The 18,023-nt window shown below is 42.6% G+C and overlaps 1 protein-coding gene across 1 annotated transcript in view; it reads left to right on the forward strand.

The window, feature by feature from the left end:
- The window catches only part of cdh4 (cadherin 4, type 1, R-cadherin (retinal)), a 228,239-nt gene that overhangs the window by 196,587 nt on the left and 13,629 nt on the right, over positions 1-18,023 (forward strand). Inside the window, exons 9-12 of the mRNA XM_085353049.1 lie at positions 6,569-6,706; positions 12,445-12,630; positions 12,971-13,224; positions 16,752-16,903. Of these exons, the coding sequence (XP_085209175.1) occupies positions 6,569-6,706; positions 12,445-12,630; positions 12,971-13,224; positions 16,752-16,903 (730 nt within the window). The remainder of the gene's footprint in view (positions 1-6,568; positions 6,707-12,444; positions 12,631-12,970; positions 13,225-16,751; positions 16,904-18,023) is intronic.

Raw genomic sequence — 18,023 nt, forward strand, 5'->3', positions numbered from 1 at the left:
CACGCAGAGCAGGGCAGGCATAATGGGCGCGTAAATCCAGCACCTCTCTGCTGACGAGGTCGCAGGAGTGTTCTTTTCATTGCCTTCGTTTGCCTCATCCGCTGTTGCCGTGTCTGTTGCTCGCTGTGGTACTTTGCCAACCCACACACCACCGAAACCACAGCGCTATCCTCCATCTTATCCTGCTAATGAGAAAGGTCACCGGGGGTGAACTTTTGTTTTTCCCAACACCGGGTTACTATGGGCAGCCACGTTTTATCAGGCGTTTCGTGTTGCAGACACTGTCTCAAACACAAATGCTCAAACCTATCCCCTACACCGGTGCTAAAAATCGGCAAAAACATTCAAATTCATATGCCTTCATTATGGGGGATAATCTCATCCCCATAACTTAGTTGGCTGATTTTATTGCCGGCATAAAAGCACCACTGAGTGTGTCTCATAATGTTTATATTCTGAGAAATCCCACCGGTCCCGCTCAGCGCTAAACCTGGCCAGCCAATACATTGAGAATGAAAAACAGGATTTTACCAGCAGTACAGCAAGCGTATTTAGAGAATAATTATGGCTAAAATATCAAGAACAGAAGCAGGTTTTGATAACAGAAGAGACAATACATCAATGCTTCTTCCTTATCCAATTTTTATATGGAGCTGGCATGGCATGATAGCGTGGCACATTTGTGGGACAATATAAATGAGTCTAGTGAATGCGGGCCAGGTCTGTGTCCCTGTTTCCAGCTTGGCCCAGGCTGCGGCAGTAGCAGCTGATGTGAGTGAGGGAAAGCTCATTAATCTGGACACATCAAGCCAGGCACAGTCCCACCTGCCTGTGATCCTCCCACAAAAAACTAGGACACACCTGGGAGTTCACCCACCTGCTGTCAAGGTCATCAACACAAACAAGCACAGACACATGGGCACACGCGCGCATACACCCGTGTCGTAAATAGGCAATGCCGCTCATACCGAGTAAGGAGGAGCAGCGAAAGCAGAAGAATGAGATCCCAGGTGTTGCACGGGGGGGTCTGAGCAACCAGTGTGGTATAGGCACCTGATGTTATGCAGAGTCATGGGCATTCATACTACTTTTATTGACAGTGAATAAACAGTTTGCGCAGCGCATATCCCCGCCCATTTCTCATTCTCATTTCTCGCGCTTTAACTAATCTTCTTCCCTGGTTCTGGCATCTAATTAGGATATTCATGTGCTAATTAAAAGGTGAAGCGGCGGCTCGTGTTGAGGAGAACGGGAGGTTAGCTCGGTATCACCTGCCTCTGACACCGCTTTACTCCAATTATTCTGCCTCACTCACAACAACCCTTAACCCTCCACACACTCCTGCCCACAGGCTCATGAGCTAAATATAAATACAGTAAGCACAAATGTTTTTATGTCATCGTCCACTGGGTTTAAGGCACTTGCAGTTTCGTAAATGCATGCTGTTCTAAAAAAAAATATGAATGAAGAAACAGTCTTCTAATGAAGTGCAGCTTGGATGCAGCAGGTAGCAGAGTGGGCCATTTCAGAGTGCCACAGCTGGCACGGACACTCTCCCTTTGCGCCCTCTCCCCGTGGCTTCAGTTCCTCTGGCAGGCGTAGCTGTTTCCTTTCATTACCCCAGGCTGTCTCAGTCTCCCATGAGCCCTGGGTTGGAACAGTCTGGTGTGGCATGGTGCTGAGTTGCCAGATGCCAGCTCAACATTGGACCGTCTCAACGTCGATTAGGACATCGCCTGGACTGCCTCAAGGACATGAGTGCCCACAGCCTGGCTCCATTAGGATCTGCAAAGCCCAACTGGGGATGTAGGCTGAGAACTGGCATCCGATATAGTCCCGCAGCTTTATCGCCTCTGAGTTGCTGAGTTATGTTAATTCACCTTCTTGCTCTGGAGCTCCAGAAAGTGAAGCCATCGGAGGATTGTGAGCTGGATGCTGAATGAAAAGTATTGATGCCTGTAGGGAGATGTTGACAGTTTGTAGTCAACATTCAATCAAGAACAGGTCCGCTCACTATCTGCTTTATTATGTGGAGCAACACGGTGCTGAACTGGGCCACATTTGTCAATTCTTTGCTTCTCTAGTCTTCTGTCAGGACTTGTCGTGTCTTGGTAATTTTATTAGAGATAAATCTCTAAATCTCACTGGCCTACACATCTGTACAATATAGCTCACATTACCCCAAAAAGTCAGGTTGTAAGCAGACAGAAAAGGCGTTTGAGAGAAATAGAAATGCAGTTTCTCTGTTTCCATATAATGCTGCAATTGGTAGAAGAGGACTAGAGAGACTGAGAAGCATCCCAGCGCATATTAACACATTATAAGGAATTCCAATAATTGCCCCATGAAAGTATGATTTGAGAGAGGAAAAGCCCAAAGGCCTCACATCTTAAAGTCTGTGCATAATATCTTTAGCTAAACCTGTACTAAATAATACGTTTAGTTGATGTCAACAATATCCTGCACACCACAATGTTTCTGTATTTCCCAGCCGTAGATTTTCCTGATTTATTGGAGAACCAAATATTCTCACATCCGTTCTTGTTGAATCAATAAACAGTCTCAATATCCGAAAGACTAGACTCAGGTGAAAGGTGTTTGCCCAGTACAAACTGGGAAGTGTTGCTCTCTTTTTCAGACTGCCTGTTAGGACGCCATTTAGGTCCAGACTGAGATATCTTGACAACTGCTAGATGGATTGTTGTGAAGTCTTTTTAATATCCATTGTCTCCTGGGATAACTGACTTTGGTGATCCCTTGACATTTTCTCTGGCATTGCCAGCAGCTCAGAGTTTTCTCTCATGTAATGAAATATCTCAAGCTCCGTCAGATGGATTTGCACACTACAGACGTTGATGCTTCCTAGATGATGTGTCCCGAGGATTTTGATGACTTTTTCTTTTTCCTTCTCTTGAAGGTAAATTTGAGTTGCATGTATGGCGTGCTCCTCACTGATATTTTCACTGGGGGTGCATCGCTGCCTGTGCCGATCACAGGTATAAGTGTGTAGCTAAACACCTAAGGCGAACTGAAAGTGATATGCAAATCCGATTTTGCAAAGTTTGCACTGAATTCTCACATTCGGCTACGAGCCTTGATGTTGACACACAGCTTTGTTCAGCTAAACAAGCACTCTCTCAGCACACAAACACACCTAAGTCAAGCTGCCCTGTTTGCACAAAGAGGTGATTAGAGACAAACCTAAACAGTATAAATAATCAAAACACAAGATATAAGCATGGAAATAAGATTAAAAAGAGCCGTAAATATGACATTTCCACCAAACTTTTTTTATATGTTTATAACATGTTGGAGCCAAAAATTTTGCAATAGCACGTGCATCATGTTCCTGTTTGTTTAACTGATTTCCTGTGCAACCCAACTCACGGAACCTCTTGCTCAGTATCTCTGTTTTAGTCTGGCAGATTGTTATATTTGTGACTCAGAGCATTTGCGCTGATTGCGTAAATGTGGAGGCATATCTAATCAAGTAGCTTTAGAGATTGTATCCCACATGTACCAACATGTACCTGAGTCAGTGTTGCACTGTGTGCTGCTGACAGTGAGTCTCAGCTGGCTTGTGTCTTCAAACCAGTGTTGAGCCGTTCCTGTCCTTACACCAACCCGAGGGACCTCCATGTGAGTGAGGAAGAGAGAATAAGATGCATGTTTTTTGGTACTAACAGGGGAAAAATGTAAAAATGGAGAGTAGCTGTGTGGACTGCGAGTTTCCGCACGTCTACTTGTAACTATAGATTTCTCTGATTTTCAGCGGCATCTGTGTAAGAGAAGTGAACTGGAGCAAATTGAACTGAACCCAACTAAAATCTAATGAAATGGAATCGAACAGCATCAAATCAAATTGTGTAAATTTAATTGATGTCAGCTGGACTGAGTGGAAACTGTAATGGGGTTCAGTGACACTGAGGGGGTTGCTGAGGTGGTCGCTGGGAGAGAGTAGTCAAAGGACGACAGAAGCTGGTTTTCGCAGTTTTAGGCGTGTACTGGGCCATTTGAGACAGATTGTAAGTGACAAGCTAATGACCCTGGCCACTGGGAGCCCGGTAAGCCAGAACACAATCTGCAAACGACGCATTTACAAAAGCAAGTCCTTTAGTCATCTGGTTGCGGTCTCTTTACCCTCTTTAAGTGTGCCTTCACAGCATGTCTGAGTGAAACTGCACGCTCAGATCAGGGACAGTTCGCTACTGCGTGTGTGTTGCTAGAGGAGCACTCCTCTCCACTTGCCTTCCCAGTTCTGACCAGGATTTTCCTCGACTTTGTTCTTGCTAAGATTGCCCCACTGGACCATTTGCCTCCTAAGAGCCGCCAGCTTTTTCCACTTGTCCTGATGGCTGCCTGGCTTGATATGTTGAGTAGCTAACATTGATAGCCTGAAGCCATTGCTTTCCTCAAGCTCCGATATAGTAAACTTACCTAATTTGGTCCCTGTGAAAAAAGGGATTGAGTGTTGTTGTTGTTGGCGGAGCTCTGTGTGCAGGTGTTTCTGTGACCTCTGATGGTTTTAAGCTTTTGCAGATTAAGTCAGTGACACTCGAGAACAGCAAGGAAGTCTGGACTGTTGCTGCTGGTCAAGCTGTACTTCCTGCCAGTGTTGGACTCTAATCTAACAGAGAGATTTTCTGTTCAGTGCTTCCATAGGACTCATTAGAGAGCCTTTTACTGTTTTTTTTGGGTAGCCACTTTTGGACAGCAGAAAACGCTTGGCTGTGTGCGCGTGACTACGTGTGTGTGTGTGTGTGTGTGTGTGTGTGTGTGTGTGTGTGTGTACGCCCAGCGTGTAAGTGTCTGAGTGTCCCACCTGTTCCCACTCACTGGAACGTTAGCGGATGTGGACAGATGAGGATGTGCGCGCTAGCAGGGCCATAAACCCACAGCTACTCTCAGATGAGTGATATAACCCTGCAGGATAGAGTGCATCAGCATCATCCGCTACTGTCTGAGAGCTCCACCTGCTGGCTCAGGTCCAGGCTTTTTTTTTCTTCACCTGACCAAGAAAGAACCGTCCATCAAAGCTTAAGCCTATTAGCTTCCTGCAGCCATCTGGTGCTATTTCTAGACTGATGTATGTGACCGGATCTAAATGAGTCTGCAGAGAGACACATTCATTGGATGCTCTATTTACTGAAGCTCTGTATGAGGGGAGATGGTATTGATATTTCATTATGAGTCTAATAAAGGGCAGCCAGTATTGAGTTTTCATTAATAGGCTTGGTTTGGTGCAGATTAACATGTCTGTGCACTTCATAATGACTTGGAGGGATGCTAAATGACTCCAGCTGGCTGTTTTAACGGGTCTGAATGCTTTGATCTAAAAATCAACTGCATCCTTCACTATTGAAAAAAGAAAGAGTGGGAGGGAGAGAAGGCAATGTAGAGATATAGTGTGAGATTCTGGCAGAGATGCAGGGACAGAAAAAAATACACCAATCTAAGATAGCAAAAAAAGATAGGAGGAGATCAAAAGAAGCAGGGAGTGTGCATTAACAAAGAACACACAATAAACCGGGGTGGGGAGGACATGAGTCAAAGAAATTAAAAAGTAAAGAAACTGCTTTCTAAGCAGAAATCTGTAACTGCATTATCTATAGCTACACGGCCTCTGGCTCGGTTTGTTCTTGTTCCCTCAAAGAGTCTGTCATAAGTGCCACTGGCCATCAAATTGCTAGAACTTGTTTCCTCAGCACATATTGTAAAGGTAGCATAGCAACAAATGAACATTAGAGCACTGGTAGAACTCATTCTGGATCTTCAGCAACACAGCAGGCCCTGTGAAACAAACAGTGCCCTGTCCTTGACGTTCATTCCTCCCACAATGGAGGCCTGAGCCAAGTGGATTCATAAAAAGGGAAAGAGACTGCAAAGCCACAACGCAGAGAGGCTTATATGCTGTCAGGGTGGAATCACACTCACACAGAGACCTCTTTCCAGTGCTGAGTCTAGGGACAGTCTGAACTTTCAGCACCATGGACAGTGTCGCTGCAGTGTGGATGTATTCTCTCTGCGGGGTTTTTTTTGTATCTAAAGAAAGCTTCGTGTTTTCTTTTTGTTTTCCTGGTCATTGCACTGTACTGTAGCACGAAATAAGGCCCATTCACCTTCTGGTATTATCCAAAGCACCGTGGTGCATCTTAAAGTGGCAGCACCACCATTAAAATGAGTGATGATCCAACTCCATTCTCTCAGCAGAAAGCCAAGACTTTTAGTCAGTAATGGATGGGCCTTTTAACAACGCATTGCTCCCTTTCTGCAACTTTGTGTGTTTTGTTTGTGCATGTGTGTTACTCGCTATCTGGTATCGAGCAGGTAAAGTCTTTGAGCAGACTCCAGCTACTCAGTTGTTCCAGTAGTTGGTCAGCAGTAAATGAATAAATGTTTACAGCTGACCAACTACTGTAAATAAAAAAATTAAAAAAAAATAGTTGGGCAGGCATGTACAAGAGCTGAGAGGGCTTTCATTCCAGTGTCAGTGTGAGATGGAGAAATACTTTCTGTTTGTACAAGGATTTGATGATTATCGTTTGTCTTTTCCTGCTTGTTTTTACAGAAAGTCTCTCAGTACACCATTATTGTCCAGGCCACTGACATGGAGGGCAACCTGAATTTTGGACTCTCCAACACAGCCACCGCCCTCATCTCTATTACAGACATCAACGACAACCCGCCTGAACTGACAGTGAGGACGGTGAGTCTTGTCTGCGCTCGCAGACTGAAGCTGTACTAGCCTGCTGTATGGGGTTGTATGAGCCTTAATATCATTCTATTTCTGTCCTATTGTTTTCATGCAGAATACACTGAAAAAAAGACCGTGTTGGATTTACTTAATTCATTAATGGACATCGGTTGCACACAACTGTTTTGCTTTGGCAGAAACTTAAACAACTTAGTTAAATCAACACAATTTATTCATATTCAGTAAACCTGTGCATTTTGTGTTGATTAAACGTAATTGAAACATGTTTAGATGAAGTAAGTTGAACTCTTGGAATATTTTAATTGTTCACGATTTCGTCATTTTATTCCAAAACTAGTCAATAGCTTTTACCCCAATACTACTTGGTCACTTAAATACTACATGTTATCTTCATATTACATAATGTTCAACAAAGTCTAGAGTCTGGTTAACATAAAAATGAAATGGATTTACAACAACTACCATCCGCCTATCTTTATCCAAGTTGCAGGGGGGCTGGGGCATAACCCTGAAGTGATAGATTTAAGAGGCAGGGTACGCCCTGGACAGCTCACCAGTCTATCACATAGAGACAAACAACCATTTGCATTCATGGGCAATTTGTAATCACCAATCAACCTAATTCTAATAACTGCATGATTTTTAACTGTGGGAGGAAACCAGAATGCCCAGAGAGAACCCAGTGCAAACTAGCCAGATTGCAGATTTGAACCCAGGACCTTCTTGCTGTGAGGCAACAGCACTAACCACCACACCACCAATCCAGGATTGGTAGGAAAGCTATGATAAACCACAATAAATAGCGATAACATATGTGTGGTGTATGTTGTCTGCTTCTTATAACTCCAGTGATTTTTCCTGCAGTTTGAAATCTCATGTGATCTTGTGAATTTCATGAGTCCAGCAACTAACCACTCTTACTAGATTGTATCATGTCATCTCAACAAGAACAAATTAAGTTCATACAAATCCTACATGATTTAGTTACCTTCACCACGGAAACATGAAATTATTTTGTTCAAATTACAAGTTAGACTTTTGTAAATGTAACAACCACCCAAGGCGGCTGCTCGACTTGACTGAGATGGATGCCTTCCTCAAACCGCGATCCAAAGCTGTTGAGATGAAATCACATGCAGTGGCGAGAGATTTAACATTGCTATATTATTGACTTACTTCACTCGAACATCATATGAACAATTTAATCTACCCTCTCTGCATATCATGTAGTTTCTACACTAACCTTTGGGTCAAAAGGTGTCATCCTTTGCCTTTCGACCCTCATCTGACATTTTAATAGCTATATATTTAGTTGCCATGCTAACCAGCTGTTCTATAGACATGCTGTTTGTTAAGCCTGTAAGTGGAAACGTACGTTCAAACGTTTTTGTTTTGAAAACACACTGTCTGGTCAGTGTCAACAACCACACAGTGCAGCGTTAGCGCTCGTAAAATGTTAGCGCTACCGAAGCATAAAAAAAAGGAGGGGAATGCGACCGTGTACAACACTTTGAGATGAGGACAGATCTATGAGGAGAAATTGGTGCAGAATACAGGAGAGTGACAGGAGATTAAAGAGAGGCAGGAAAAGGAGCTGAATGAGATCAGTTTTCTTTTCCTGCTCACATTGCCTCGTGTAGTTGGAATTTATCTGCAGGCATCCACCCCCAATCCCTTACACCGCCACACTGGCCTGACAGGAAGACACGCTACAGCGGGCCCACTTTTCTAGAACAAGTGCTTGTGTTGTTAGTTGTACATTTGCTTAGTTTTAAGAGTTCGAATGACTGTACGACTGGAACAGGATCAAACGCTGACCACAGTCTGATAGACCTACAGGGCCATGGCTGCGCTTTATGTAAACATTTGGATTTCTATGATTCCAAAGAGAGACAGATGCTGTTTTCAGCAAAGCTCAAAGGCAGAGCAAACAGTGTGTCAGTGTCACACACTGTGATCCCAGTCTCCTCAGCGGGGCCGTCGTCAGCGTGCGTGCCAGTACAGTTCCAGCCGCATGCTCTGATAAGAGCTCCCCAGCTGTCAGAGGTAGAGCTCAATGAACGAGGCTGCCGCTCTACACATAATGGGTCTACGTCCCCCTCCTCCCCGTCTGCGGTTCTGGCTCCTTTACCACAAAACTGCAAGCCCATGTATATACATTTTTAACCCATACAAACTGTGATATATGTTGTTTTTCCTCAGCAGGGACTGGACTATTTAAAGGCTACAAAAAGCCAGAATTTGTTTTAGTTTGCTGAAGCGAGGATGTGATCTGACGTTTAGAAAGTTTCCCAACCCTGACTCTCACCTCAACATCCACACACAGTTTGCCTACAACACTCCTGCACAACTGCAACAATATGTCTGAGCTTGTCAGTAAAGCTTGAGCTCACCATATTTTGGTGTGTGTTTCTAGTGCTGTAATGTATCAGCGCAGCACATTAACACATTAACAGCCACAGCAGAGAAGTTGTTTTCCAACCGATGCCATTTCCACTGCATTGTCAGTCTCTACTACTTGTTTTGCTTCCCAACATGACTTAGAGCGCTTCAGTAATTATTTGTCTATGACAGACCCGAGAAGAATTCATTGCTCTCTGCAGGAGGCATAGAGAAAACATAAGCACGTTAATTAAGTGAAATTGCTTGCGGGGGTGTAAACCAAGCCGATATACTGCATCTAATTTGGAAAAAAAAACAAAACAAAAAAAACACCAAAATGTTTTATTCATTTCACCACATGTGCCTGAATGTGTAATGTCACTGCTATGTTTGGCAATATGTGATGAACTAAAAGACAATGCTATTGCCACAGTAGGTCTAATCAAACAATTTAATCAAGTGTACACTCTTGTGAAGTCACAATCAAGCACGGACTCAACAATAATTAGGAGAAGTGTGAATTTTACAGAACATTTTTTTTAAGTATGTTTAGGACAATTTAAAATGGGTGTTTTGCCACACAAACTGTTAAGCAGAGTGGCTCTGAGTCCATAGCCTACCTACTGTACTGACTGCAGCACGTGTAGCATCACATCTTCACTTTCTGAGTAGTTTATTTCTAAAAGCTCCCTTATTTTACCTTTTTTAGCATAAATTTGTACTTGCGAGATCATAGCTGCCAGGGTTTTGTCTTAAGTCATGTAATATGTGTACTATACCATGTCTTATCAGTATTTGGAACTGTTTTCAGTGCACCATCAGGGACACAAAGAGCTCTTTAGTATTGTTTTGCTCTAGCTTTAAAACTAAATACTGCAGTAGCAGGTTTGTCATCTGTGGAAGTCACCACGTTCCCCCACATATTTGAATATAGTCACTGGCAAGGATATCTCTCTTCTAACTAATAGTGTTTATGGAAGTGAGTAGAGACCAGCCACATAGTAGTACGCCAAACAAGAGAACTTGTAGATGCTCACATACATCGTGCCTGCACCTTCAAACTTAAGATATGAAGGATCATACCTGCTTTATTTTTAAGTTTTCTAGCTTCTTCCAGAGGAAACAGACGTGGAGGCTTCTCACTGAGCACTGATAGCTGTGGTAAATGGTTGAATGAGAGCCTTCCAAGCAGTAGCAGACACACGCTGGGTGGCCACGGCCATTGTAGGTTATAGTCTAACTATTTTAATGTTTATGATCTCTCTTGGCTGCCTAAAACACATTTTCCCTGTAGCACGTAGCTAGGATTATGCAATCTGCAATCTACTGACAATTTTACACATTGTAACTTTAAAATGTCAGGTTTTTGCATTTTCACTATATACTGTACTACCACATTAAATGTTTGTATAGTACACAACATTTAAAAGAAAATATGAATTAAAGAAAAAAAGTATGCTTATTAACAACTTGTACAGCTGATGTGTGAGTCCAAGAATGGTTGTAAATTTAGCCCGTCCATCATTACGTTTTCTTCATTGTTTTCCTGACAAGCAAAGGGAGAGCACAAAGAGAAGGACAGGAACCGAATACGTAGTTCAATCCCTGTGATAAACACTACATCGCTGTTTAGCCGTGATATAAAGGATGTCTCATACTGGGTAAGAGCTTAATAAAAGATAGGATTGGCTATTGTTGTTAGAAATAATAGGTTGCTGAGCCATTAGACTTACTTTTATTCTGAGCTAAACGTATTAATGTAAGCATATTAGCCTAAAATCAGAGGATGTAGTGCACAGCTATTGACTATAAATCTTTCATGCAGCCAGAATGCAAACGGTTTGGATAAACTGTGTGACTCATAATTTACACCTGTAGATGTTTCAGTATTCACCTTCATCCCGCTAACTGTCACTCGTAGCCGAAGTGGCCTATCTTGCTTTTAAGCCAAAATAGTCACGGCTTCAAAAGATCAGCCTCTAAGAATAATTCATGTTTAAAAAGAAAGAGCAAATGAAGTTTGTGTGTGAATCCTTATGAAGCCAGAATTAGTTACACCAACAAAAGCCTTTTATTCTATAACTGAAATAAAAGTATCATAACTTCTTTTCCTTGTAACTCAAAAAGAAAAAAATCCTACGGAAACTCTCGAGTCTGTGTCTCTCGTGGCTTATCAATAGGGCCACATTGCATCTCGGAGAGTGGCCATTTAGAATGGGCCATCCTCTATAGTCAGGAGCATTGTGCATGCCTCCAAGGGAGCATATTCCATTTGGCGCTCTGACAGCGTGGCCAAACAAGCTTGGAAGGTTTGTGGTGGCGTTTAGGCTAAAGCCCAGGGTGAAAATAGAGGAGCCCATACACCGGGGACTCAGAGTGCATATTTAATTTGTTTTGTGCTTATCAGCCCAGCAGGGGGAACAGGAGAAGAGGAAGCAAGGAGGGTCTCCCTTGGAGACCCTCCTTGCTGGAGTGGAAGAGAGGAATCTGTTGGTTTGGATGCTGCTTTAATCCCACGATGATGAAGCCATTAAAATGAACAGCAGCTGGCAGACTCACACCATAAACAAGCTAACGCTTCACAAGAGGAAACACTGATTATCATGTGACATAAGAGCTTTCGCTGCATGTGCGTGTGTGACTACCTTCGTGTGCTCAGTAGCCAGATCAATCCCAGTAGACGGGGAACTGTATCCTATTGCACTGTAAAGTCTTCTTTCGGCTCTGCAGCTGTCACCAAGTTTCCTCCAGAGTTAGTTCAGAGGGGAGTTGTTTCAGATTGCAATATAATGAAGATCATTAGCCAAAGATTATTCCTACTGCTGCTTTAATTATAGTACTTATCTAATTGCTTATTAAGACCTAGATTTGGTGAATGCACAGAATCTAAATTGAATGGGTAAACACTTAATTGAACAAATCCATTAGTTTAAATAAAGAGTTTCATACGAGCAAGCGTTGGGAGGAATACGGGACTGCATTAACATAATGGAAGATATGATTCTCTATTAACCACATTTAAACAAATATGTCTCCTGGTTTATCTTTTTCTTTTCCCCTATGTTGTCTTTCTAATTCCCCCCCATTTGTTTTGCTTCCACTTTCAGTTCATGTTTTAATGTAATGAGCATTATTGGCTTGACCCTAAAAGCAGTTTGTTTTCATAATAACAATTATGTAAAATGCTAAAAGATTGATGATGGCTCCAGAATGTGCTTAAAATCTCACTAAATCAAGTTATTAACATTCATTAGCTGACTGCTTGAGGAGTATTAGCATAATGTTTCCTCTGCCATCCTCCCCTCCCTCGTGGTTCACGTGCTTCTTTCCTTCCTGGTCCCGCATAGTTTTCCGGGGAGGTTCCAGAGAACAAAGTAAACGTGGTGGTGACCAACCTGACAGTGGTGGACCGGGATCAGCCCCACAGTCCTAACTGGAATGCAGTCTATCGCATTGTCAGCGGAGACCCATCTGGACACTTCACCATCCGCACCAATCCCATCACAAATGAGGGCATGGTGACAGTGGTCAAGGTAAAAAATAAGCCTCCTTTCTCTGCACGCCGCCCTGATTGATGTGCCGAATGTTTGATAATTCTTCAAAACGGAGCCATACAGTCGTTCCCTTTATTATTCAGCTCCGCATCTTGTACCGTTCCACCTGCTGTGAAGTGCCAGATGCTGTGAAGTGCCAGACTGAGGACTATAGTTGCGCATTGTTTTTCGCTTAATTATATGTCATTTCTTAAATTGGTTAAAAATTAGAACTAATTTTGCAATCAGCCACGCTCATTTTCCCCCAATCGCTCATCATTAACTTTTCTGTATCGCTTTCTCCCTTCCGTCTCTCTCCCGTCTCTGTTTTTTTCTGTAGCCCGTGGATTTTGAGATGAATCGTGCCTTCATGCTAACTGTGGTCGTGTCCAACCAGGCCCACTTGGCCAGTGGCATCCAGTCCTCGCTTCAGTCCACAGCAGGTGTAACCATCTCTGTGCAGGATGTGAATGAGCCGCCTGTCTTCCCCGTCAACCCAAAAATGATTCGCTTTGAAGAAGGTGTGCCAGCAGGGACCACTCTTACCGTGTTTGCGGCTCAAGACCCGGACCACTTTATTCACCAGACTGTCAGGTATCGCACTTTAAAGAACATCGCTTTAGCTTAAAATGCTTAAATTATGTCAAATTCTGCACTGATGCCAATATTTAGTACTTGTTTATTTCTTTTGTTTTTATTGCTATTTATTCCCCCGGTTTTTAGCCCATTACCACATCAACCTATGTATGAAAAAACACCGAAAAATTATTTGTTTAAGAATTTCATTAAACTCCATGCAGGATGTAAGAACTACAAAGTGGGACAAAATGGACTGGTGCTTTTGTATACCCTTTCTACTCACGTTGGGAACTCAGAGTTTTTTACTGTCTCATTCACCCAGTTGGACACACAATGCTTTTACCTACATCTGAGCACTAACACACACACACATGCACAAATACACTGCAATGGATGCATCAGGAAGCACCTCAGGATTCCACAGGTGCCCCAAAAAAAGTCCACATGCTGCTAAAATCCAGGATCAAAAACAGGTACTTTTAGGCTGACGCTCTTTCAACTGAGCTATTTTAGCTTGTGCGTCTTATTTGGCTGTAGACGGATGGAAAGTGTCTTGTAAGTTTATAAATCTGTGCTTGTGCATCTAAAACCCAATAAAATGCATTTTCCGACCTAACCACTATGAAGTTGCAAAAACAAACCGAAAAGAAAACTTTTCTATATAGTATATTCAAAGCCAGGGATATAAGCAGATTCAGAATATATGGAGTTGTGTCCAAGTCTTGTACAATAGACTGAGGGAGTACTTGATATTCATGTAAATCTCCAATATTTTGCCTACACTGTGTAGGTGTCTTCTCTGTCACCACTGTTTAATCAGAGCCGATCGCTTTCTTCACAGTTTATGCCTCTTCGGTGACATTCTCAACTGACCCCCCCACCCACATCCCAGTTACCTCCCTGTTGCCAGGCGACTGGTGTGAAGAGGTCATCCTATAATGAGTTGGACACTGTTTGTCTGCCCTGCTTAGATCCCTATCTTCCTCCTCATTGATCCCTCCCTCCATCCTTCCTAACTGGGATGACACACTGTGGGCATCATGCCATCCAGGCATTGACCCTATGTGACAGAAACTCCCACATGCTCACTAAGGTCCGGCAGCACTGTTCCACTCCATCGCCAGCTCCAACGAGAGAGATTGATTTTTCTTAATGTCAGTAAGACGGCCACTTCCACCGAGAAACCCAGTGGAAATGTAACTGAATTGATAGCGAGGGAGGTTGTGGGAGAAGTACACACACACACACACACACACACACACACATATATATATATATATTTTTTTATATATATATATACTGCACAGAAAAGTGAGCAATAGCCACATCTCAGGTTTCCTCTCCTAAAAAGACATGTCATGCAAACCAAGTGGGCTGAGCTGTTCTGCCCTTTGAGAGAAGTAACTCCTCTTTTGCTCCTTTTTTTCTCTCATCCAGCCCTCCTTCCCGCTCCGACCGACCCTGTCGCTTTCTTCCCCGTCAGTCTGCGTGTCTGTTATTGATGGGAGCTCAGAGCTTCTGTCTTCTCCAAAGCCGCGTGCCAGCAGACACTCAGCTCACGACAGCCCCGTCTGCACTGCTGATGCTGCTGCTGCCGCCGCTGCTGTTTTATTCCTTTTGGGTGACCTCACTTGAACCCCCTGCACAATATGCACAAAAAAGAAAGAGAAATGCGCAAGAGCAGACACACAGCCACACGCTAAAGTACACAGGAGGAACCGCCAAGTATGACTGAAAGGCCTCTGTGTGAGCAGTGGTTGGGAGAGGAGCCAGATTGTGTGTTTTTTCAAATGTTTCTGAATGTTATGCCTTTTTCTCTCCTCACGGGAGGAAAGAAAAATGAAGATGATGTGAGGCCATGTCTGCTTGCCAGATGATGTTGTTTGATGTGCTTTAACTGGTAGCTAAACGCTAAATTAATGGGAGTGTGTTCTGGTATTTATTTTTGATTTTTAGATATTAGCCCTCACAGCTGAGAATATGTCCTTAAATCTTCACTTATAAATGTCTTAGTTTAAAGCTTGGTTCCAGGTTTAAAGGTGTATTTCATCAATTCATCTTATGCTGTCTAGAAAGTTAGGATCCTAACATTTTCATTCTGCAACAACGTGCATGACGTCTGAGACTAGATCCTCCATGCCTCTTAAATGCAAGCGCCGTGTGAGAGATTTTCTGAGCAAGCTGTTCCATGACAGCAATCCTGATAGCCATGTTTGGGATTTGGAAGATGTAGAGCTGCAAAAAGACTACTGTCAATGCCAGTCACAGATATGGATGGTATAAAAATCAGTTGTCATCTGCAGATGTCTTTCACATAACAAACAGAGGTAATATGACTCTTTCTGCTGCAGCAGCAGTGTGATGTGATCCTTATAAAATTGGGGAAAAGAAACAATCTTATCCGCCTTTTTGTTTAATTGGTATTAAGTAAAGCTATGTTAATACATTAGGGTTAAAGCTTAAGGCGTGATTCTTGTCAGAAGGAAAAAATCCAATGAAGTATAGTAAGATATTTCGCTCTGCCAGCTGGAGGTGACATCTTGTTGGCACAGGAAGGAGATGAGCGTGCCAGGCATCCTGCGCAAATACCATAATGTAACCTACGGGGCAACATCACACCTTGGCTAACACAGCATGACAATTTCTTTGACTAGAAATTCTGTTTATTTTCATTTGCTTGTTTGCTTTTCTCAAGGAAAAAATAAAAAAGCTGTTAAAAAGCATAATGATAATGAGTGCACCTGCCTGTCCTCCTGCTTATCTAATTTATCTGTTTCATATGTGTGCCAGCCCAGAACTGTGTGCATCTTTAGCTGTAGGTGGAGTTAGTTTTGTGGATGCCTGTGAGCCTCTGGCTAACTAGTGTCAGCTCTCAACAGACTTCTTTTAATTAAGCCCCCTTTCACCAACTAAGCTTATTCAGAAAAAAAAAAGCCTCTGATCTCTCTCACCGCCTCTTTTTTTCTTCCTGTGTCGCTCACACCAAATTCCTGTCATTATGCTGACGCGCATACACACACGTGTGCGTGCACACACACATATTCACAGTACCAACTAGCGAGAGTTCTTCTTGTCCGGAGTTAACCATTTCTCATTAGACCTGAGGCACTTCCTGCGCTGTGCAGCTGTCACTTTCAGTTTTGTGGACGCTTCAACCCGTGACTCCGATGAGAGCTGCCGTGGCGTTTGTGTGGGTACTAAGAGCTGTGAAGTTGTTAAGAGTGCTGCTTGGCTGTTCCGCATATGGGTTTGGGTTTTCATCGGTCTTCATGCTAATGAGCTGCAGCTATGATTAGCTCGGTGAACATATGTTCCACTCTCCATGTCACTGTAATATTTTAAAGGTCCTTGGCTGGTTTTGCTTACTCGGGTAATGAACATTCAACCTGATAATGGGTACTTTGGATCAACAAAATAAAAGATTCAGAGCCGCTGGCATTCAAGTAACAGTTGGTATAAAAGTCATTATGTGGCTCTTGTATGTGCGTATTTATCTTTGGATTTAATGACATGTCTTTATTTTTCCATCTCTGTGCATGCAGGTACTCTAAGTTATCAGATCCAGCGAACTGGCTGAAGATTAACAGGACCAATGGTCAGATCACCACCATGGCCCTGCTTGACCGGGAGTCCATATATGTCAAGAACAATGTGTACGAGGCAACATTCCTGGCATTCGACAATGGTAAGTCTGGTAAGTCAGGCTGACTGTATCAGTTGTGATGATTTACAGTAGCATGTATGTAACAGTAGGTTGCAGTGGCATGTTTTAACCATCTTTTGCAATCTTATCCACCTCTTTGGTTCACATTCACATATTTCAGTAGCTGTTGGATGAATTCCCATGCAATTTGGCCAGAGAGTTCCTGAATTATAGGCTTAGATTTGGGGTTTTAACTGGAATATTTCAAAGAATTTTAAAAGGACGGAAATGAAATGTCAATATTATCAGGATGAACTGTTAGAGCTTTGGCCATTTCATAGTGTGATTTTTAGTCTTGCTTGTTTCCAGTGATCCCAATATCAAAAAAGTTTTATTATCACGCATCATCAACCCGAACAGGTCACAGCATAATCAAGTAATGTTTTCTCACACAGAGTTCTTCCTTCTTTGGCAGGGATCAGATATTATGACTGGGATTATTAGGATTAGACTTTAAGGTGCATCTGTATTATATTATACTGTGGCTTCCGGGAAGGTGTTTCTATTGACAAAACAGTTTAGGGTGATTGCAGAGTCTTAGCAGTGGCTTGCATAAAGCAGCTCTCAAATCAAGTCAAGTCGATTTTATTTGCATAGCCCAATATCACAGATTTGCCTCAGGACGCCCTCTGCTATTACACCGTGGATATGGTTAAGAAAAAGCAATCTAAATTAAACTTTGATAGGGAAAAAATAAACAAATGGTGAGCACAGAATAGTGCACGGTACACAGTGAATTCTGAACATGTTGGGATGCTCTGTAAAATTGAAATAAAATCAGAATGCAGGGATTTGCAAATCTTATAAACCCATATTTTTTCATTGTAGCACATAAAAAGGATATCAGATTACTGCTGCATTAAAAATATTAACTCACCTTGAATTCAAAAACTTGCGACAGAGGATCAAAAGGCTGAATAAGTAGATGGTAGTAAGAGAAACAGATGGAGTAATGTTCTTCAGCTAATCAGGTTAACTGGCAACAGGTCAGTAACATGACTGAGGTTCGCCAATCTGCAAATTCTGGAACAGTTTCACAATAATGTTTCACAGTGTAAAATCCAAGACTTTGAATATCTCATCATTTACAATACATGCATGTAATATCATC

The sequence above is a fragment of the Diplotaxodon limnothrissa genome, linkage group LG5, assembly GCF_057381915.1.
Source record: "Diplotaxodon limnothrissa isolate DT_005_m linkage group LG5, D_limnothrissa_male_GT1.1, whole genome shotgun sequence".
Classification (NCBI taxonomy): domain Eukaryota; kingdom Metazoa; phylum Chordata; class Actinopteri; order Cichliformes; family Cichlidae; genus Diplotaxodon; species Diplotaxodon limnothrissa.